At 48.8% G+C, this 22669-nt stretch overlaps 2 protein-coding genes and 1 non-coding gene across 6 annotated transcripts in view; 1 reads left to right on the top strand and 2 right to left on the bottom strand.

Annotated features, from left to right (window-relative positions):
* Positions 1 to 2086, bottom strand: part of Gpld1 (glycosylphosphatidylinositol specific phospholipase D1) — a 55316-nt gene extending 53230 nt beyond the window's left edge. The window contains exon 1 of one of the 3 annotated variants that reach the window (XM_045132350.1): positions 1928 to 2086. In XM_045132350.1, coding sequence (XP_044988285.1) covers positions 1928 to 1994 — 67 coding nt within the window. In that variant the 5' untranslated portion in view covers positions 1995 to 2086. Of the gene's footprint in view, positions 1 to 1531; positions 1730 to 1927 lie in introns of those variants that run through there. The other 2 variants (XM_045132349.1, XM_045132348.1) reach the window with 2 other exon arrangements.
* Positions 1060 to 21281, top strand: Aldh5a1 (aldehyde dehydrogenase 5 family member A1). 2 transcript variants are annotated; one of them, XM_012951539.2, is made up of 10 exons: positions 1060 to 1362; positions 3900 to 3983; positions 4842 to 5012; positions 7102 to 7218; positions 8874 to 9017; positions 10661 to 10804; positions 13591 to 13749; positions 17729 to 17898; positions 18417 to 18475; positions 20970 to 21281. In XM_012951539.2, exons 1-10 carry the CDS (start codon positions 1060 to 1062, stop codon positions 21173 to 21175), a joined length of 1557 nt encoding a protein of 518 aa, XP_012806993.2. In that variant the 3' UTR covers positions 21176 to 21281. The 2 variants fall into 2 exon arrangements, with proteins under 2 accessions (XP_012806993.2, XP_044988287.1); XM_045132352.1 differs by lacking the exon at positions 18417 to 18475.
* Positions 3537 to 3643, bottom strand: LOC123454285. The gene has a single exon (XR_006633270.1). It is a non-coding gene; the product is annotated as a U6 spliceosomal RNA (small nuclear RNA).
* Positions 21282 to 22669: the final 1388 nt, after the last annotated feature.

Raw genomic sequence — 22669 nt, 5'->3', positions numbered from 1 at the left:
TAACTAACAAATTACATATAAATATATGTATGTATGTGTACACACACACACACACACACACACACGAGCAGGGTCTCATTCTAGCCCAGGCAGACCTGGAACTCACTCTAGCTCCAGGATGGCCTTGAACTCACAGCAATCCTCCTACCTCAGCCTCCCTCCCGGGTGCTGGGATTAAAGGTGTACCCCACCACAACCTGCTTCAAATAATTTTTTAAATTTTGTTTATTTTTATTTATTTGAAAGCGACAGAGAGAGAGAAAGAGGCAGGTAGATAGATAGATAGATAGAGAATGGGTGTGCCAGGACCTCCAGCCACTGTAAATGAACTCCAAACGCGTGTGCCCCCTTATGCATCTGGCTAACGTGGGTCCTGGGGAATCAAGCCTCGAACCAGGGTCCTCAGGCTTCACAGGCAAGCGCTGAACCGCTAAGCCATCTCTCCAGCCGAAATAACTTTTTTTTAATTAGGAAAATTACAAAATTAAAAAAAAGAAGAAGTAACAGAGCCGGGCGTGGCGGCGCATGCCTTTCATCCCAGCATTTAGGAGGCAGAGGTAGGATCACCGTGAATTCGTGAATTCGAGGCCACCTGAGACTACATGGTGAATCCCAGGCCAGCCTGAACTAGAGTGAGACCCTGCCTCGAAAACAAACAAACAAGAATAAATAGACAGACAGATGGATCGACAAATCGAATCAAGACATTTTAAGCACAGGGATACAAAAGCGTCTATTCCAGTAAGATAAAGTCACCGCATGCCATTTATCATCAAAAAAACCAAACCAAACCGCCGAAGCACCACGCGCAAGCATCTCACTGGGAACCCTCCGCATCCCCATCCCAGGCCCAGGGTTGCCCCGGGAGAGGGTCGCCAAGGGAACGCGGGAGGGACCCTGAAGGACCAGGACCCGGGCCTGGCGGTCGCGGTGCAGCGCAGGGAGCCCGGGGGAGAGGGCGCTGCGCCGGCCCGGGAGACCGCCCTGCGCGTGCCCTGCGCTGGCCGCGCGCGCCCGCCCGCCCCGCTCCCCGCCGCCGTCCTCCGCGCCGCCGGGGCCATGGCGAGCCGCCTCGGGCTGCCGAGCTGCTGGGCCCGGCGCCTCCGGGGGTCCCCGCCCGGCTGCCGCGTCCGCCCGGGGCGCAGCTACGCCGCGAGCGCCGCGGGCCTCTCCGCCGAGCTGCTGCGCGGCGACAGCTTCGTGGGAGGCCGCTGGCTGCCGGCCCGGGACACCTTCCCGGTGCGCGACCCGGCCAGCGGCGCGGCGCTGGGCACGGTGGCCGACTGCGGGGTGCCCGAGGCCCGCGCCGCCGTGCGCGCCGCCCACGAGGCTTTCTGCGGCTGGAAGGGGGTCTCGGTCAAGGTGAGCGCGCGCGGGGCGGAGACGGCTCCGGAAAGGAAGCCAGGCCTGGCCTCCGCCGTTCCCTGGGACGCGGCAGCGAGGGCCCGGGGCGCTGGGCCATTTTTATGGAGTTTGGATGCGAGCAGGCGGGGAGCGGTAGGGTTCCCAAACACCAAGCCACAGACGTTACCTGTGCAAGGCGAGGAAGTACCCGGAGGTGATGAGCAATGTGGGAGGCAAAAGGCAGAAGCGGGGCTGGAGAACCGGGTCAGCCATGGTTAAAGGCGATTGCTTGTAAAGCCTGCTGGTGCACGCTCAGTTGCACCCACAGACAGCCGGGTGCACAGAGCGATCACGCGCGTCTGCAGCTCATTGGCAGTGGCAAGAGACCCTCGTGCGGTCCCCCTCTCTCCCTCTCTGCTCATAAGTGCGCAACTAAAAATATTTCTACGGCTTAGCGGTTAAGGCGTTTGCCTGCAAAGCCAAAGGACCCTTTGCCAGAGAGAATGGGTCAGAACTGAGTTTCAGTGTCTCACCCGATGCTGTACCACCCGCACCCTTCCCCAGCAACTGGGGCCCGAGCTACCTTTGCAATGGCTCAGGTCGGACGTCCGGGATCCATCAGTGACTCCTCCGTAATACCGTATTTCCATCCAGAAATACAGTTGGCTCTACCCTCAAAATACATCTTTTGTGCTCACTGTCCCCACCTCCTATGTGACCATTCTTGGTCAAGCCGTCACAGTTTCCCTCCTAAGTCAAGTGACGTCCGTCCTCCGTTGTGGCTTGAGTGTGTCCTCAAGGTCTTGTGCGTAGGCGTGGACCTCAGTGTGGGCCGATGAAAGCTGGGGCCTGCTCAATGGCCCTTGGGTCCCCCGCAGCTTTGGGAGGGCACAGAGTTGTTCTAGTGGGACCCCAGTTGCTTCTTAGAAGAGTGAGTTGTTAAAGTGAGCTGTACCCCGGAATTGCTGTGTTTAGCCCCCACCATGATGTCACTCACCATGAATGTACTTACCAGAGGCCAAATCCTTGGAGACCACCTCTCAGTTCTGACCCATAGACACCCAAGCAGACGGTTGGATATAAGAGCTGGAGTTTGGTGGGGTTTTACTTTATTTTATTTTATTTTCCTTACGAGAGAGGGGGGAGGGAGAGAGAACAGGCCCACCAGGGCCTCCAGCCATTGCAAATGAACCCCAGATCCATGTTCTACCTTGTGCATCTGGATTTCATGGGTACTGGGGAATTGAACCTTGGTCCTTAAGCTTCGCAGGCAAGCACTTTAACCACTAAAGCATCTCTCCAGCCTTTTGTTTTGTCTTGTTTTGTTTTTTCGTTTTTTCAAGGTAGGGTTTCACTCTAGACCAGGCTGACCTGGAACTCATTATGCAGTCTCAGGGTGGCATCAAACTCACAGTGATCTGCCTACCTCTGCCTCCCGAATGCTGGGATTAAAGATGTGCACCACCACACCGGCCGGATTAATAACTCTTGATCTGTGTAGCCCTAAGGCAGGAATGCTTAAAAATTATCCCCCTTTATGAGAACTATAGTTGACAAGAAATGATGTTTTCTACTTCTGTTACTGAATTTTTATTTCAACATAGGGTCTCGCTCTAGCCCAGGCTAACCTGGAATTCACTGTGTAGTCTCAAGGTGGCCTTGAACTCACAGTGATCCTCCTACCTCTGCCTCTCAAGTACTGGGATTAAATGTGTGTGCCACCACTCCTGGCTCTCCGGCCCATTTTTATTTTTATTTATTTGAGAGAGAATGGGCATACCAGGGCTTCTTGCCACTGCAAATGAACTCTGCATCTGGCTTTATGTGAGTGGGTACTAGAGAATCATTGGCCCGTCAGGCTTTACAAGCAAGTGCCACTAACTACTCTTAAATTAAGTTAGCATATAAAGTAAGGAGGTTTGTTATGAAGCTTTCATACATATGTCATCATCCTGCTCTCTGCTTTGTTCCTCTCCCTTACCGCCTTCCCTTGTCAGATCCTAATGCGTTGTGGGGCGGGGGACAAAACGCACTCATAGACACGCCCAAAAATGTTCTACCAGGTCGCCTGGCAAATCATAACCTGATGAAGTTGACGCCTAAAATGAACCTTGGCACCACGTATGAGACAACAGCTAATACATTGAAGACCAGGAATGGGTCCTCTGTCTTACACTTCACTTTTTTATTTTAAATATATGGAACGCTTTATGCATTTGCGTGTCATCCTCGCACAGGGGCCATGCTAATCGCCTCTGTGTCGTTCCAATTTTAGTATATGTGCTGCCGAAGCGAGCACACTTCACTTTTTTTTTCAAATATTTTATTTTTATTTTATTGGAGAGAGAGAGAGAGAATGGAAACACAAGGGCCTCCAGCCACTGCAAAAGAACTCCAGATGCATGCGCCACCTTTGTACATCTGGCTTACGTGGGTCCTGAGAAATCAAGCCTGGTCCTTAGGCTTCGCAAGCAAGTGTCTTGACCACGAAGCCACCTTTCCCAGCCCATACTCCACATTTTACTCCACCTCTCTGCTTCCCTGTCTCTTTGCAGGAGAGGAGTTCCTTACTTCGGAAATGGTACGATTTGATGGTGCAGAATAAGGACGACCTTGCCAAGATAATCACAGCCGAGAGTGTAAGTTCAAGGTCCTGGCTTGATCCCCTGCACAGTGTGGTCCCTGCGTGACCTAGGCATTCCCAAGCTGGGGTCCACAGGCCCCATGCATCCCAGGAGAGCTATAAGCACTGCCTGACACAGCCATAGGTGACAGTGTCATGTTGCAGTGTTGAAAGGTTAGACGTCCCCCAGATCGTTAGCCGGAAGCTTAGTGAAGCCCTGACTCCCTGTCACTGGCATTTCATAGCTGGTCATCAGGTACCAAGTCACTATTGGGATAGGAAGTCACATTCACCAAGACAAAGTTTGTATTTTTTAGTATAATCTTTGCTAATATGAAAAAAATACAAATCTTGTTTGGAACTATATCAATACTGACTTTTCACTGTTTTGATTTTTCATGTTGCTTTCATATATTAAGATGTATTTTTGAGGGGCTGGAGAGATGGCTTAATGGTTAAGCGCTTGCCTGTGAAGCCTAAGGACCCCGGTTCGAGAATTGATTCCCCAGGACCCACGTTAGCCAGATGCACAAGAGGGAGCACACATCTGGAGTTCGTTTGCAGTGGCTGGAGGCCCTGGCACGCCCATTCTCTCTCTCTCTCTCTCTCTTTCTACCTCTTTCTCTCTCTGTCACTCTCAAATAAATAAATAAAAATAAACAAAAAACCTTGGGGTGACGGAGCCTCACTTCCCTGCACTGCTGCTCCCGATTCTGTTAAGACTCATGCCCAACTTAGAAAATTCCCAACAACCCTGAGAGTCTTGCAATGGGGAGCTGTTCTACTCTTGTTGGAGCCCTGGAGAACTTGCAAGACGAAATTGTGAATTTACTCATGAGAAGGAAGCACATGTGTCCTTTCCAATGTGTCACAGGGAAAGCCACTGAAAGAGGCCCAGGGAGAAGTCCTCTATGCAGCCCTGTTCCTGGAGTGGTTCTCAGAGGAAGCCCGCCGGGTTTACGGGGACATCATCTACACCTCTGCCAAGGACAAGCGGGGCCTGGTCTTCAAGCAGCCCGTCGGCGTGGCGGCCGTCATCACGCCGGTACGTGGCAGGACCGGGCAGATCCTGGGGAGGAGGCGGCGTGGGGGAGGCGGGAAGCAATGTGTCCTTCCTGCTGAGCGGGTGTGCCCAACCCGCCGACTTTGTCACCTGCTCGGGCTTTCCTGCATCCCTTGCCTGGATGCAGAGGCATGCCCTGCACCCCGTGATCATGCCGAGGCCCTGGGTGGCATGAGTGGTAATGCCTTTGCTGACGAAAGCAACTTAAGGAAGGAAGGGTTTATTTGGGCTCCCAGTTTGAGGGGACCACCCACGTCCTTCACGGCAGGGAACCCCCCAGTCAGAAAGCAGAAGGCAGGCAGGAACACTCGTGCTCAGTGCTCTCTCTCTCTCTCTCTCTTTCTTTATTTTGTTGGTTTTTCAAGGTATGGTCTCACTCCAGCCCAGACTGACCTGGGATTCACTCTGTAGTTTCAGGGTGGCCTTGAACTCACGGTGATCTTCCTATCTCTGCCTCCCAAGTGTTGGCATTAAAGGCGTGCACCACCATGCCTGGCTTCTTTCTTTATTTTTTTGTTTGGCTTTCAAGGTAGGGTTTCACTCTAGTCCAGGCTGACCTGGAATTCACTCTTTAATCTCAGGGTGGCCTTGAATTTATAGCGATCCTCCTACCTCTGCCTCCCAAGTGCTGGGATTAAAGGCATGTGCCACCACGCCCAGCTTTTTTTCTCTCCTTTCATTTTACCCAGTCCAGGACCCCTCAGCCCATGGGCATGTACCACCCATGCTTAGAGTGGCTCCTCCCACCTCAGTTGATGTAACCTAGAAAAACCCTCATGGACAATCAAGTTGACAGCTGAGAGTCACCATCCCAGCCTCCAAAAATGGAATGAAGGGCTGGAGAGATGGCTTTGTGGTTAAGGCGCTTACCTGCAAAGCCTAAGGATTCAGGTTTGATTCCCCAGGACCCATGTAAAGCCAGATGCACAAGGTGGCACATGAGTCTGGAGTTTGTTTGCAGTTCTTTCTCTCTATCTGTTTCTTTCTCTCACTCAAATAAATAAATAAAAATTAAATTAAATTAAGGTCTGGAAAGGTGGCTTAGCTGTTAAGGTGCTTGCCTGCAAAGCCAAAGGACCCAGGTTTGATTCCCCAGGACCCATGTAAGCCAGATGCACAAGGGGGCACATGAGTCTGGAGTTTGTTTGCAGTGGCTGAAGGCCCTATCATGCCCATTCTCTTTCTCTCTCTCAAATTTAAAAAAAAAAAAAATTTAATACAAATGGAATGAAGCTGCATGTGGTGGCATACACCTTTAATTCCAGCACTTGGGAGGCAGAGGTAGGAGGATCACTACGAGTTCAATGCCAGCTTGGGACTACAGGTCAGCCTAGGCTAGAGTGAGATCCTACCTCAAAAAAAAAGAAAGAAAGAAAAGAAAATGTGTAATGAACTCCAGGAGGTCCCAGAAGTTTTTCTGATTAGACAGACATATTCTGATATAGTCTAGCTCCAAAATGATCTTTGAGAATTTTTCATTTAAATGGAACCTGTCTTTTTATGCCATTGTTTGAAAAGCAAAACCTGCTGGGCATGATGGCGCAAACCTTCAATCCCAGCACTCGGAAGGCAGAGGTAGGAGCAGGGTTGCCCTGAGTTTGAGGCCACCCTGAAACTATATAGTGAGTTCTTTGTCAGCCGGGGCTAGAGCAAGACCCTAACAAAAAAACAAAAACAAAACAAAAAAATTACATCATAACATTTTCTACCGAGGGCCTCGGGCTAAACGCAGCTGACTCCTCGTGTTTGTAAATAAAATTTCATTATGCACCATGTCCATTCATCTAGTTGTGACAGAAACTGTTTATCCCACCAGAGAAGGTAATTACAGAGCACACACTAGTGTAGTCACTGTGTCCAGCGTCAAAATTCAAAACTGTCCTATCTTTGAGTCCTGGCCTCTGAGTCCCTCAAGCCGGCTGGGCTCAGGTGTTCCGAGGGCTCACCTGTTCGGCCAGTAAACAGGTTTGCCAGTGGGTTGTGCAATGGAATGTGGTGGCCAGCTTCCTGATGTCTTGGATCACGAGCTAGACCTGGCTCTCACATCCTTCCTCTGCTTCTCTGATCCCAGTGGAATTTCCCTAGTGCCATGATCACCCGGAAAGTGGGGGCCGCCCTGGCAGCTGGCTGCACGGTGGTGGTGAAACCTGCGGAAGACACGCCCTTCTCTGCCCTGGCACTGGCCCAGGTGAGCCTCTCTGTTCGTGTGAGCCAACCAAGGCCTCAGGTGTGCGTTTTTCAGGAACAGGAAGAAGCTGCTTGCTGTCTCTGTGGCTGGGTTCATGTATACCCCGTGTTTGTATCTGTCCACAGCTATTCTAGGCCACATGTTTAGTTCTGTTGTGTGATGGGGTCTCATATAAGCCAGGTTGGCCTCGAACTCTGCCTCTCCAGTGCTGGGATTAAAGGCGTGTGCCACCACGCCCGGCTCTATGTTCATTTCAACCCTATGTAACAGAGTGTCAACACAATTGCATTTAAGCCAGATGTGGTGACACATGCCTGTGATCCGAGAACTTGGGAGGTGGAGGCGGGAGGATCAGGAGTTCAAGCCCAGCCCCAGCTACATAAATTTGAGGCCAGCCTGGACTACATGACACCATATCCGAAATATATGTATGTATATATATCTATATCTATATCTATATCTATATCTATATCTATATCTATCTATCTATCTACACACACACACACACACACATGTATAGTGCTAGGATTATGGGCACACATCACCAAGCATCGCTCTCCTAAGTACATTTTTTGTTCTGTCCCCAGAGGCAGCTTAATTTTTTTTTCCTATCACGTTTGGATTAAACATCTGTGTCATTTTATTTATTTATTTATTTATTTATTTATTTTTATATATTTGTTTGTTTGTTTTTCGAGGTAGGGTCACACTCTAGCCCAGGCTGACCTGGAATTCACTAGAGTCTGCCCCGGCCAGTGGGGAGTTGAACAAGGACCCAAGGGGAAGTTAACCTGAAGGGGAGGCAAACAGACACAAGAAGGAGACCATGCTAGGTGTTTGTCAAGGCCTCCAGACTTATTCAGGCAGACATGGCTTATATATAGAAGATAGAACCTTTTTTTTGACAATGTTTGCATGCCTAAGGTCAGTTTCACCAGGGCTAATCCAGATTAATCCCTCTATCAGGCGCCCACTCCACCTAGGTTGTATGCTAAACAATGCTATGGGATGGAGATTAGGAGATTAGAGATCTCCCTAGCTCCCAAGGTCAAAGCACAGCAGCAGATCACGAGATCTCCTTTGTATGAAGAGATAAGAGAACACCCTTAGCTCTCAAAGTCAAAGTGCAGCTGCAGGGCTGGAGAGATGGCTTAGCGGTTAAGCGCTTGCCTGTGAAGCCTAAGGACCCCGGTTCGAGGCTCGGTTCCCCAGGTCCCACGTTAGCCAGATGCACAAAGGGGGCGCATGTGTCTGGAGTTCGTTTGCACTACGCCCGGCATGATGGCACACACCTTTAATCCCAACACTGGGAGGCAGAGGTAGGATTGCTGAGAGTTCAAGGCCACCCTTAGACTCTTGTTGGGAGCTGCAGCTGCTCTTTTATTTATTTATTTATTTATTTACTTACTTACTTACTTGAGAGTGACAGACACAGAGAGAAAGAAAGACAGAGGGAGAGAGAGAGAATGGGTGTGCCAGGGCCTCCAGCCATTGCAAAGGAACTTGAGACGCGTGCGCCCCCTTGTGCATCTGGCTAACGTGGGTCCTGGGGAATCAAACCAGGATCCCTTGGCTTTGCAGGCAAACACCTTGACCACTAAGCCATCTCTCCAGCCCCATTTTATTTTTTTTTACAAGTTCACTTCTCTTCACAGCTTGCGAACCAGGCAGGAATCCCTCCGGGTGTGTACAACGTCATTCCCTGCTCAAGAGCCAAGGCCAAGGATGTGGGAGAAGCGCTCTGCACCGACCCACTGGTCTCCAAAATCTCCTTCACTGGCTCAACAGCAACAGGAAAGGTGTGTGATGTCAGACCCAAGGAAGGGTCATTTTAACATGTGTGTATAGACTATAAGAATACCATATTGGAGTTCGTTTACAGTGGCTGGAGGCCCTGGTGTGCCCATTCTCTCTATGTCTATCTCTCTCTTTTTCAAATACATAAAATATATTTTAAAAGAACAAAAATTTTAAAAAGAATACCATCTTGGGCTGAAGAGATGGCTTAGTGGTTAAGGCATTTGCCTGCAAAGGCAAAGGACCCAGGTTCGATTCCCCAGGACCCATATAAGCCAGATGCACTTGGTGGCACATGCATCTAGAGTTCATTAGCAGTGACAAAAGGCGCTGGTGTTCTCTGTCTCTCTGCCTCATTCTCTCTTTCATTCTCTCTCAAATAAGTAAATAAAACTAAAGTAGAAGAATACCGTCTTACCTTGAGCACCAGCAGAATGTTCACTCTCTAGTAGTGTGTGTGTGTGTGTGTGTGTGTGTGTGTGTGTGCTGTGTTTCTTTAGGGATGGAGCTCAGTGGTAAATATGTGCTGAGTAAAAGTACGTCAGGCGTTTGATCCCCAGCACCAAAACAAATCATCTGTACATATGTTTGTGTGGAACTGAAATAAGGATTGTTGTGGCTGTTATTATTGTTTGGTTGGGTTTTTTGTTTTGTTTTTCAAGGTAGGGTCTCACTCTGGCCCAGGCTGACCTGGAATTCACTATGTAGTCTCAGGGTGGCCTCGAACTCATGGCGACCCTCCTACCTCTGCCTCCCGAGTGCTGGGATGAAAGGTGTGCGCCACCACGCCCGGCTAAAAGACAGGAATTCTGGAATCTGTAAAGGGTTACATCTGCACGAGGGGTCTGTCCATGCCGCAACCCCCACTGCCTCCCCACAGTCCTCTCAGCACGAGGTCACCCGACACCGTACAGGAAACGGCAGCCATGTTCTGTTCCTACCAAGGCTGGCTTTGCACCTGTCCAGGCCCGTCGCGAGACTTTTCCTGGGGAGACGTGCAGAAGGACGCTTTCACCGCAGGCCGGGCGTCAGCAGGTCGAAGGGACTCCATTCACGCTTGTGAACCACCGAGTCACCGGATTACATATGGGGGAGCATGGTTGACTCACAGAAGCTGTAGCCCCGGGGTCCCCACCCCACTCTGCTTTTTTTCATTTGTTTATTTACTTATTTTGAGGGAGAGAGAGAGAGCGGATGCTCCTGGGACTCCAGCCGCTGTAAACAAACTCCAGATGCACGTGCCACCATGCGCATCTGGCTTACATGGGTCCTGGGGAATCGAACCTGAGTCCTTAGGCTTCGCAGGCCAAGCGCCTTAACAGCTAAGCCATCCCTCCAGCCCTCCCTTAACCCCCTCACTCGACTTTTCACCACATTCTAGATTCTCCCAAGACCTCAAGAATACCCGTGGGAAATGACTTCAAGGAAAACATGTTCCCCCACTCCCCTCCCCTCCCCCCATGACCTGCTACCTCTACTAACCCCTTTATCCCAGTGAACAGCCCACTCACCTGACACCCACGACCAAGTCGCCTCTCAGCAGCGCCACCAGCTGGGGGCTGCGGCGGTGAGCCTTCTGGGGGCGCATTTCAAATCCAGACGCCTCCACCTGCGCAGTTGATGCCAGTCTCCCTTCCCTGCGCAGGTCCTCCTACACCACGCGGCCAGCTCGGTGAAGAGAGTGTCCATGGAGCTGGGCGGCCTCGCCCCGTTCATCGTCTTTGACAGTGCCAACGTGGACCAGGCTGTGGCGGGGGCCATGGCGTCTAAGTTTAGGAACACTGGACAGGTGAGTGCGTGAGTGGCTGAGGTGTAGGGGAAGGACGTCCCGTGTACGTATTGCAGAAAGGGCCCACCACACAGCCGCCGAGTGATCTGTCTCCCATGTTTCTTCAGATGTTTTGTTTTTGTTTTTTTTGGTTGTTCAAGCTAGGGTCTCACTCAAGCCCAGGCTGACCTGGAATTCACTATGTAGTTTTAGGGTGGCCTCAAACCCACAGCGATCCTTCTGCCTTTGCCTGCCAAGTGCTGGGATTAAATGCATGCGCCACCACGCCCGGCTCCATTCATTCTTTAAACAAACATTTTTATTTTTTTTTAATTTTTAAAAAATATTTTACTTTTGGGCTGGAGAGATGGCTTAGTAGTTAAGCACTTGCCTGTGAAGCCTAAGGACTCCAGTTCAAAGATCTATTCCCCAGGACCCACGTTGACCAGATGCACAAGGGGGCCCACGCATCTGGAGTTCATTTGCTGTGGCTTGAGGCCCTGGTGCGCCCATTCTTCCTCTATCTGCCTCTTTCTCTCTTTGTCTGCCGTTCTCGAGTAAATAAATAAAAATAAACAAAAACATTTTAAATATACTTGACAAAGAGAATGGGCACACCAGGGCCTCCAGCCACTGCAAACCAACTCCAGATGCATGTGCCACCTTGTGCATCCGGCTTTATGTGGGTACTGGGGAGTTGAACCTAGGCCATTAGGCTTTTCAGGCAAGTGCCTTAACCGCTAAGCCATCTCTCCAGCTTGCAGATGTCTTTTAGTCAAATCATTCTCCAACCTCTTGAATTTGACTAAAGGCATGCACCACCATGCCCAGGTCCTGTCTATTTTTGTTTGTTTGTTTTGTTTTGTTTTCCTGGGATGCTAGTGCTGATGGAAGTTAATATCTCTCTAGGAAACCCTGGCCCATCAGATCTCACAAGATTTCTGATATGAACCTCATAATTACAGATGAGGAACAGACTAGTGAGATCAGTGATTTGCAGTCACTGTAAGTCGAGGGTCCCACCTCCCTGCTCCTGCCCAAGCTGCTGACAGGCGTCTGGCTTCTTAAGGAATATTCATGGAGGCCAGGCGTGGTGGCCCATGCCTTTAATCCCAGCACTGGGGAGGCAGAGGTAGGAGGATCACTGTGAGTTCGAGGCCAGCCTGGGATTACAGAGTGAGTTCCAGGTCAGCCTGAGTTAGAGTGAGACCTTGCCTAAAAAACAAAACAAAACAAAAATCTGCAGCTGTACTATTAGACAACTGACAAGATTGGAATAGGAACTGTGGAAGAGATAAAGGTATTATGTCAATGAGAAAATATTCAAACTGGAAGCTGGGTGTGGGGACTCAAGCTTGCAATTCTGGTAATGTGAAGGTGGAGGCAGGAGGATGTGTCTTTTGGTTGGACATGGTAGTGCATGTCTTTAGTTCCAGCACCAGAGGCCAGCCTGGGACTTTAGAGTGTGTTCCAGGTCAGTCTGGGCTAGAGTGAGGGCCTACCTCAAAAAGAAAAGGAAAAAAAAAAAAAAACAGAAAAGAAAGAATATTCTTGGGGCTAAGGAGATAGCTCAGCAGTTAAAGGCACTCGTTTGCAAAGCCTGTCTGCTTGGCTTTGATTCACCAGTTCCCACATAAAGCCAGATGCACAAAGTAGCATGTGCATCTGGAGTGTGTTTGCAGTAGCAGGAGACCCTGGCGCTGCCCGCGCTCATTCTCTTTCTCTCTCAAATAAATGAGTAAATGATAGATTCAGCAAACCATTTGGATTTCTCTGAAATATATAAGTTAACATTTTACCTCATTCCCTCTGTTATTGTTGGATCAGTGCCTCTCAGGAACATTACTCCCCCTCCCTTTGGTTTGTTTGTTTGTTTGTTTCAAGGTAGGGTATTGCTCTAGCCCAGGCTGACCAGGAATTAACTATGGAGTCTCAGGGTGACCTCGAACTCACGGCAATCCTCTTACCTCTGTCTCCCGAGTGCTGGGATTAAAGGTGTGTGCCACCACGCCTGGCTCCCCTTTTGTTCTATAATGGCATATTGGATAGCTGGTTTTATTGCTGCTATTTTTTCGTTGTTGTTGTGCACACAGCTATTGATACATGCTCACATATTGAGCTCCAGGCGTGCGATAGCTGTGGAGACAGCTGCAGAGGAAAGTTCTCTTGGTGTGTTTAACTTTGGAGCCAACTCTCCTGGGAGGAGCATAGCAGGCTGACCCTATGAGGAGATCCACCTGGGGAAGGGTTCCACAGTGAGCCTTATGTTTCTTGGCTCTGTGTCTTCTAAAAAAACCTTCTAATAAAAGTCTGGGCCGGGTGTGGTGGTGCACGCCTTTAATCCCAGCACCCGGGAGGCAGAGGTAGGAGGATCGCCATTGAATTCGAGGTCACCCTGAGATGATACAGTGAATTCCAGGTTAGCCTGGGCTAGAGTAAGACCCTACCTCAAAAAAAAAGATCTCTTGGCTGGAGAGATGGTTCAGCCATTAAAGGCACTTGCTTGCAAAGCCTGATGGCATGGCCTAGGTTGGATTCCCCAGGCCTTTTCCCCCAAAACATATTCGCACTGTCTTGTCTGCCTCCTCTCTTCTCTCTCTCAAGTAAATAAATAAATTTAAACTAGTTGGGCGTGGTGGCGCACACCTTTAACCCCAGCACTGAGGAGGCAGAGGCAAAAGGATTGCCATGAGTTCAAGGCCACCCTGAGAGACTACATAGTGAATTCCAGGTCAGCCTGGACAAGAGTGAAACTCTACCTTGAAAAAAAAATTTTTTTAACTATTTTTTGTTTCTCTTCTTTCCAGACTTGTGTGTGCTCAAACCGATTCTTGGTGCAACGGGGTATCCACGACTCCTTTGTAAAAAAGCTTGCGGAAGCAATGAAGGACAGCCTGCGTGTGGGCAATGGGTTCGAGCCCGGAACTACCCAAGGACCGTTAATTAATGAGAGAGCGGTAGAAAAGGTGAGCTTGTTTGGTCCTCCGGAATAGAACCTTGTTCCATAGTCAGAAGCTTGACTAAGCAAAAGCATGCTTGTAAGGTTCTTGACAAGGCTGTTTCAGAAGTAATGAAGCCACGTAAAAGGACGCTGCGCGGTCAGGTGGCATTGTGTGGACATGAGCGGCACTCTGCACACAGCGGTAGGAGGATCACTGTGAGTTCAAGGCCAGCCTGGGGCTACAGAGGGGTTAGACTGAGACCCTACCTCTGAAAAAAGTAATTAATTAATAAAATGAAAATGTTTTATGGGGCAGCTGGAGAGATGGTTTAGTGGTTAAGGTGTTTGCCTGCAAGGCCAAAGGACCTTGGTTCAATTCCCCAGGACCCACATAAGCCAGATGCACAAGGGGGTGCATGCAGCTGGAGTTCATTGTTAGCAGTAGCTGGAGGCCCTGGTACACCCATTGTATCTCTCCCTCTCTGCCTCTTTCTCTGTCTCTCTCTCTCTCTCTTTCTCTCTCAAATAAATAAATAATAAAATTTAAAAAAATGTTTTAGGGGAGCCAGGCGTGGTGGTGCACGCCTTTAATCCCAGCACTCAAGAGGCAGAGATAGGAGGACCGCCATAAGTTTGAGGCCACCCTGAGACTACATAGTGAATTCCAGGTCTTCCTGGGCTAGAATGAGACCAAAAAAGAAAAAAACAAAATTTAAGGGCTGCTATGACAGTTCTGCTGTTGAAGGTGCTTGACCTGGGTTGAAGACGTGGGCCAATACCCCCACTAGCACTGGCCTTTTAAAATTCCCAGATGGGGGCTGGAGGGATGGCTTAGCAGTTAAGGTGTTTGCCTGCAAAGCCAAAGGACCCAGGTTCGATTCCCCAGGACCCATGTTAGCCAGCTGAACAAGGGGGTTCACATGTCTGGAGTTCATTTGCAAAGGCTGGAGGACCTGGCACGCCCATTCTCTCTCTCTACCTCTATCTATCTCCCTCTTTCTCTGTCAAATAAATAAACATAAAATAAAATATTAAATTAAATTCACAGATGGTTCTAATTTGTAGCCATGCCTGGGAGCTATGCGGGGCATTTTTTTCTAAGTGAATATGCAGACCCTCACTGTACATGGCACTGTGAGCTAGGATTTCAGACGAACACTTAAAAATATTTCTGTTTTGGCAGAAGTATGACAGAAACTGCCCTTCTTTTAAGTATTCTATTGGGTTGGAGTGTGGCTTAGTGGTAGTGTACTTCCATAACACACACAAGGCCTGGGTTCGATTCCCAATACAAATAAATGAGTAAAATCTATTAGGCTGGATTCAGTGTACACACAGTTAAAGCAGGGAATCCTGGAAAAAAAAAAAAAACACTGAACATCATATTTAATACAAGAAAAGGGGCAGAAGTGATTCTGTTATGATCAAGGAGATGGCTGTTGTTAAGGAAGTGTGGTTCTGGTTTTGTTTGAAGCAGGGTCTCACTCTGGTCCAGTCTGTCCTTGCCCACGGGGATCTCCTTACCTCTGCCTCCTGAGTGACGGGATTGAAGGTGTGTGCCACCACGCCTGGCTCTTTTAGCCTATTTTAAAATGGAACAGAAGGAAAACCAATTGTGGGTTAAATATATATATTCTTGTTTATTTATGAGAGAGAGAGAATGAATGGGCATGCCAGGGCCTCTACACTTAAAAAAATAAATAAATAAAAATATTGTTTTACTGTTTACTATTCTTTATTCCTTTATATAGTAAAAATAAAAGATGAGTTTTGTGTTTATCCATTAAAGATTTCCCAGATAGGAAAAAATTAATTCAAAGGAGGAGACTGACTTCCTTTCATACAGACAGAGCCCAGTGATAAACGCTACAGGACCATTTGTTATCAGTGATGTGTTGCGGGCGGGTTCGCATTGCTGGCAGAAATCACCCAACCAAGAGCAGCTTTGGGAAAAGGGGGTTTATTTTGGCTTATAGGCTTGAGGGGGGAAGCTCCACAATGGCAGGAGGAAACAATGGCATGAGCAGAGGGTGGACATCACCCCCTGGCCAACATAAGGTGGACAACAGCAATAGGAGAGTGTGCCAAACAAGGGGACACTGGCTATAACACCCATAAGCCCGCCCCCAACAATACACTGCCTCCAGGAGGCGTTAATTTTCAATTGCCACCAGCTGGGGAACCTAGCACTCAGAACACCTGAGTTTATGGAGGACACCTGAATCAAACCACCACATTCTGCCCCTGGCCCCATAAACTGATAACCATACATGATGTAAAATGCAATATATTCATCCAACTTTGAAAGTCCCCATAGTTTTTATCAATTCCAATGATATTGATACACCCCCAAATCCAAGATCTTCTAAACAAGCCATAATACCAACCCTCAAAAAAAAAAAACCATAATGACACAGGATAAACATTCACACTACAAAAAATGGCATTGGGCATAGCAAAGAAACATTCAACCAAAACAAGATTTAAAACAACCAGGACAAACATCAAACTCTGTAGCTTCAAGTCCAACAACTCTAGCCAGTGACAAATCTCTGAGTCCAATAGTTCTAACCAGCAACAAGTCTCTGGCATTCCAATTCCACCCCTCCAGCTAGGCTACTCACAGTCCTGGAAAAGTTCACTGGGGCCGGCAGCTTTCCTTAGCAGCCACTTGGTGGTCCCGGCATTTCCACTGGGTCTCCACTGCAACCCACGGTTCATCCTCATGGCCCCGTGGGGTCTCCATGCAGGCATCCAGCAAACCTGCTACATACTGCCCATGGCCATTTCCAAAACACAAAACCGTGTTGCAAACTCAATGACCCTCTTTCCTGCATTTCTTATACTCCACAATACCAGGGAGGGTGCCAGTTTGTTAATCCAGGGAGGAATAAAGCAGACTTTGAAGAACAGTACACTCCTTGAGCACTCAGGCCCCTTCAAAAGACTCGACATTCTTCCTGCCCCAGTGCAGGTCAGCTGGCCCAATCTCAGAGGTTTTAATCTCTCAGTTGCAGCCAAACAGGCAGCAGTTCACCCAAAGATTTCATTTTTTTCTGGGCCAGATTCTTCTGCTCACACCAGTTTATTTCTATGCAAAGCAACCCTGTACAACTTCTCAGGACACGGGCCTAATAGCAAAGTTCTCCCACCAACAGCCTCTAGCCCTGTCCAAGCAAAACTTTTTCTCACCCTCATGAGCCAAACCTCACAGTCCATAGTACTTTACTACATTCAGGTCTTTCAACTCCAACCAGAAGAGTCCATCAAGCTGTACTTACAGCACTGCAAGGCCTCTCTTAGGCCAAGGTTTCAAATTCTTCCACATTCCTCTGGAAAATCAGCTCCAAAAGGCCAAAGCCACACAGTCAGGTGTCTAGCAGCAACCCCACTCCTCAGTACCGCTTTACTCTTGCAGTCAGGTTTGCATTGCTGGTAGAAATCACCCAACCAAGAGCAGCTTGTGGCAAAAAGGTTTATTTTGGCTTACAGGCTCAAGGGGAAAATCCATAAAGGCAGAGAAAACTATGGCATGTGCAGAGGGTGGATATCGCCCCCTAACATAAGGTGGACCATAGCAACAGGAGAGTAGTCTCAGGGTGGCCTCGAACTCATGGTGATCCTCCTACCTCTGCCTCCCAAGTGCTGGGATTAAAGGTGTGCGCCACCATGCCCGGCTTTAATATTTTATTAATTTGACAGACAAAGAGGGAGAGAGAGAGAATGGGCATGCCAGTGCCTCCAGCCACTGCATAAAAACTCCAGATGCGTGTGCACCCTTGTGTATCTGACTAACGTGGGTCCTGGGGAATTGAACCAGGGTCCTTTGGTTTTGCAGGCAAATACCTTAACCACTAAGCCATCTCTCCAGCCCTGGGCTGGGTGTTTTGTGCCAGCGGCAAGAAGGTGACTATGATAGTAGCTTCAACCTTTGAAGAGATTGTGCCACTGGCAAAGTGTCCCCTACCAGCTCTCCCAAAACTGCTCTTGTTCCCGTCACACAGGTGGAGAAACACGTGAGCGATGCAGTTTCCAAAGGGGCCACCGTCGTGATGGGCGGAAAGCGACACCAATATGGAAGGAACTACTTTGAGCCCACCCTGCTCAGCAATGTCACCACGGACATGCTCTGCTCCACAGAAGAGACCTTTGGGCCTCTGGCTCCAGTCCTTAAGTAAGAGCCTTCAGGAGGTGGACGGTGGGCCAGAGCAGAGCAGAGAAAGATTCCTAGGTTGTTTCAAGGCTGGGTGGGGAGGATGGATTAGGGGCGGTGCTGGCCTACTGAAGAACACAGTTCCCTTTATAATTTTTTGTTTTGTTTTTGTCTTTTGTTTTTCAAGGTAGGGTCTCACTCTAGCTCAGTCTGACCTGGAATTCACTATGTAGTCTCAGGGTGGCCTTGAACTCACCGCGATCCTCCTACCTCTGCCTCCCGAGTGCTGGGATTAAAGGCATGCGCCACCACACCTGGTCTTTATGATTTTTAATTTCTCTCTCCCTCTCTCTCTGTCTTGTGGTAAGGGATTATTCAAAGTAGAGTCTCACTGTAACCCAGGCTGACATGGAATTCACTCTGTAGTCCCGGGCTGGCCTCAAACACACAGAAAACCTCCTACTTCTGCCTCCCGAGTGCTGGGATTAAAGGCGTGTGTCACCACGCCCGGTGCTTATGGCCTATTTTAACTTTGGCAGGTTCGATACAGAGGAGGAGGCCATAGCGATCGCGAATGCTGCAGACGTTGGCTTAGCAGGTGGGTGTCTGTGCTTGTTCATAGTCACGGCCATTTCCTCATGCAAATGCCAGACTCTGCCTTTTAAGTGGTACTTTGCGTTTTGATAAGGAGGCATTCACAGTTTTGTCACTGCATGTGACAAACATGTCCTTTTGTCCTGTCCCCTGTGATACACGGTCACAGAGCTCTCTGCAGCTGGGGGTGGTCACCGTGGAGAGAAGAGGCGAGCAGGCTGTCGTAGGTGGAGGGAAGAGGCGAGCAGGCTGTCGTAGGTGGAGGGAAGAGGCGAGCAGGCTGTCGTAGGTGGAGGGTCTCATGTGCTTCACAGGTCTCAAGTTCTCAGAGGCATAATGCTTACAAATTCCACGGGCCAGCCGGGCGTGGTGCCGCGCGCCTTTCATCCCAGTGCTTGGGAGGCAGAGGTGGGAGGATCGCTGTGAGTTTGAGGCCACCCTGAGACTCCATAGTGAATTCCAGGTCAGCCTGGGCTAGAGTGAGACCCTACCTCAAAAAGAAAGAAAGAAAGAGATTCCAAGGGCCTCTTCTCCCATTTCACTGGCTTCCACAGCTAGCAGGGTGAGAACCAGGGAGATCCTGTGTGTGTACGGGGCTCACTGAGCGGCTGTCTTTCTCATAGTTCCAAGAAGACGGTTTGGTGGCCACAGCCTTATTTTATTTTTTGAGAGAGAGAGAATTGGTGCACCAGGGCTTCCACCACTGTAGTCAAACTCCAGACACTTGCGCCACCTAGTGGGCATGTGTGACCTTGCGTTTGCCTCATCTGCATGTCTGGTTTACATGGGACCTGGAAAGTTGAACTTGAATGCTTAGGCTTCACAGGCAAGCACCTTAACCCCTGAGCCATCTCTCCAGCTCACCCCACCCCCCTTTTTTTTGTTTTTTCCAAGTAGGGTGCTTTGTCTCAGCAAAGAAAAGGGAACTGCAAAACCCAGAGCCTATGTTAATGCCAGGGTGGTAGTGTGTGCCTGTAATACCAGAACTGAGTGAGCAGAGATAGGGAATCTCTAGTGATCACTGACTAGTTGGTCAACTAAATTGTTGAGTTCTAGGTTCAGTGAGAGACCCTGTCTCAAAAAAAAATAGGAGCCAGGCGAGGTGGCACACACCTCTAATCCCAGGTCAGCCTGGACTAGAGTAAAGCCATACCTCGAAAGACCAAAAAAAGACCAAAAATAAATAAATAAATAGAGGAGAGCTGAAAAGATGGTCAGTGGTTAAGGCACTTGCCTGCGAAGCCTAAGAACCCAGGTTCAATTCCCCAGTACCCATGTAAGTCAGTTGCACAAGGAGGCGCATGCATCTGGAGTTCATTTGCAATGGCTGGAGGCTCTGTCATGCCCACTTTCTCTCTCTGCTTCTCTCTTTCTCTCTAATAAATAAAATTTTAAAAATCAACAAAATTGTTTTAGAGGAAAGGCTGGGCGTGGTGGTGCACGCCTTTAATCCCAGCACTTGGGAAGCAAAGGTAGAAGGATCTGTGTGAGTCCAAGGCCAACCTGAGGCGACAGAGTGAGCTCCAGGTGAGCCTGGGCTACAGTGAGACCTTGCCTCGAGAGGAAAAAAAAAATAAACTTCAGCTCAATCTCCCTCAGGAGCAAAGATGCAAAAATTCTGGCAAACCAAATACAGGTATGCACCAAAAAGATCATTCATCCTGATTGAATGGGTTTTTATTCCAGAGATGCAGGGATGGTCCAATACATGCAAATCGGTAAATATAATACCTTGTAAATGGACTCAAGGACAAAAATCACATGATCATCCCAATAGATATGGGAAAAGTATTTGCCAAAATCAACATCCTAAAGAAACTAGGGATATGGATCTGGAGAGATGGCTCGGTGTTCAAAGGCACTCATTTGCAATGCCTAATGGCCTGGGTTCAGTTCCCCAGTAGCCACATAAAGCCGCATACACAAAGTGGCATGTGCATCTGGAGTTCATTTGCAGCAGCAAGAGTCCCTGGTGTGCCCATTCCCCCTCTCGTGTTCTTTCTCATTCTCTTTCTCTCTGCTTTTCTTTTCTTTCTTTTTTCCTTGGTGGTAGGGAAATCTAATGGAGGTGCATGGTGGATAGAGGAGCAGGGCATCATGGGTACAGTCCTCCTGGGAGTCGGGAGAGCCCTGGTGGAAGAAGAAATAAACACAAAATGATTTCCAAGGTTTCAAGATAAACATATGGTTAGGGTGTGGTGGCGCACGCCTTTAATCCCAGCACTCGGGAGGCAGAGGTAGGAGGATCGCCGGGAGTTCGAGGCCACCCTGAGACTCCGTAGTGAATTCCAGGTCAGCCTGGGCTAGAGTGAGACCCTACCTCGAAAACCAAAAAAATAAATAAAAATAAATAAAGATAAACATATGGAAAGGCACAACTTGGGGTTTTATCTAGAAGCAGAAGGACTCCAGGCCCACATGACTAGATAGCCTCCTTAATAGACTTGGTATCTTTCATGAATATTCATACCATGTCTCTCCTTTTCTCTTGACCCTAGGTTATTTTTACTCTCAAGACCCAGCCCAGATCTGGAGGGTGGCAGAGCAGCTGGAGGTGGGCATGGTCGGTGTGAACGAGGGACTGATCTCTTCTGTGGAGTGCCCCTTCGGTGGGGTGAAGCAGTCGGGGCTTGGGCGAGAGGGGTCCAAGTACGGCATTGATGAGTATCTAGAAGTCAAGTATGTGTGCTTTGGGGGCCTATAGGAGCTGCGCTCATTAAAAAAGAAAAAAAAAAGTTTTTTTCAAAAGAAGGTACCCGCCTAGATAACAGACCAGTCATGTTTCTAAATAAACTAATACATTCTCAGAATTGTGAAGTTTTAGAAACTCAGCCAGCCCTTCTCATCTTAGATGCAAATCCTACCTTTGCACTTGTCTAACTAGGGACCAGTAAATGCCACATGCCTGTGGCATCAGCCCCCAGAAGAGCAGGCACTGGGTTTATAGAACAAAGCCCCAGGTCCCAGCGTAAACCTGGCTGCTTCCACAGGGTGCGCTGGGAAGAGCCTCGCCCTCCGGCCCTCACGAGGTGCACCCACTGCCCGCCCGGGCCTGGGCTCTCTGGCGCTGACATGCCTGCCGAACCTGGGAAGCACTTGCTGGTGTGATTGGCAGGTGGGTTGGGGGACGCGCGTGTCTCCTCCTCACCTTGACCGAAGAAGTCAGCCAGGTGTTCACACAGGTTGTGGCACAGGCTGCATTTGCCTCTTTTTTTTTTTTTTCAGATTTCGTAATTTTTTTAAGTTTTACTTTATATATATTTATAACAGGTCATACTCTTTTATCCTCCGTTACCCTGGGTGCCAACCTCAGTGAGGTTTTGGTATTCACTGTGGGATTATGAAGGCCTCAGTTAGTCCCGGTGGGGTGGTGAGACCATGCCTCACGGTATTCCTACCCAATCTTTCCTTTTTTTGGTTTTATGAGACAAAGCCCAGGATTCTCTTCCTCAGCCTCCCTCATGCTGGTGCCACAGGCAGTTACACACCCAGCTGAGTTGAAGCCTTCATCACCACAAATTTACTGCTTAAGCTGCATTTTTTCCCTTTGGGAAATGAGTCCATGCTGACTCGTAGAGCAGATTGGCACAACAGAAAAGAAAGCATGTTTTTTTCTTTGTTTTCTCATACTGGGGATTGAACTTGGGCCCTTGTGCATGCTGGTCAAGTGCTGTACCACTGAGCTATGTATCTCCAACTGTTTATTTTTATTTATTTTTTTGTTTGTTTTTTTAAAATGGTCTCACTGTAGCCCAGGCTGATCGGGAATTTATTTTGTAGCCCAGGCTGGCCTGTGACTCATGGTGATCCTTACTCTTCAGCCTCTCAAGTGCTATCATTTTTTTAAAATTATTTTTAGAGGCTGGAGAGATGGGTTAGCGATTAAGGTGCTTGCCTGCAAAGCCTAAGGACCCATATTTGATCTCTCTTGAGATACCACATAAGCCAAGCGCACAAAGGTGAGGCAAGCGCAAGGTCACATATGCCCACTAGGAGGCGCAAGCATCTGGCGTTCAATTGCAATGGATGAGGTCCTTGTGTGCCAATTCTCTCTCTCTCAAAATAATTTAAAAAAAAATCATTTTTAGCTTAAGGCACTTGCCTGTGAAGCCTAAGGACCCAGGTTTGATGCTCCAGGTCCTATGTAAGCCAGGTGTGCAAGGTGGCACATGCGTCTGGAGCTCCTTTGCAGTGCCTA

This window comes from Jaculus jaculus, chromosome 13 (assembly GCF_020740685.1).
Source record: "Jaculus jaculus isolate mJacJac1 chromosome 13, mJacJac1.mat.Y.cur, whole genome shotgun sequence".
Classification (NCBI taxonomy): domain Eukaryota; kingdom Metazoa; phylum Chordata; class Mammalia; order Rodentia; family Dipodidae; genus Jaculus; species Jaculus jaculus.
Note: the sequence above shows the minus strand (reverse complement) of the source record. Positions and strands in the feature narration are given on the sequence as shown.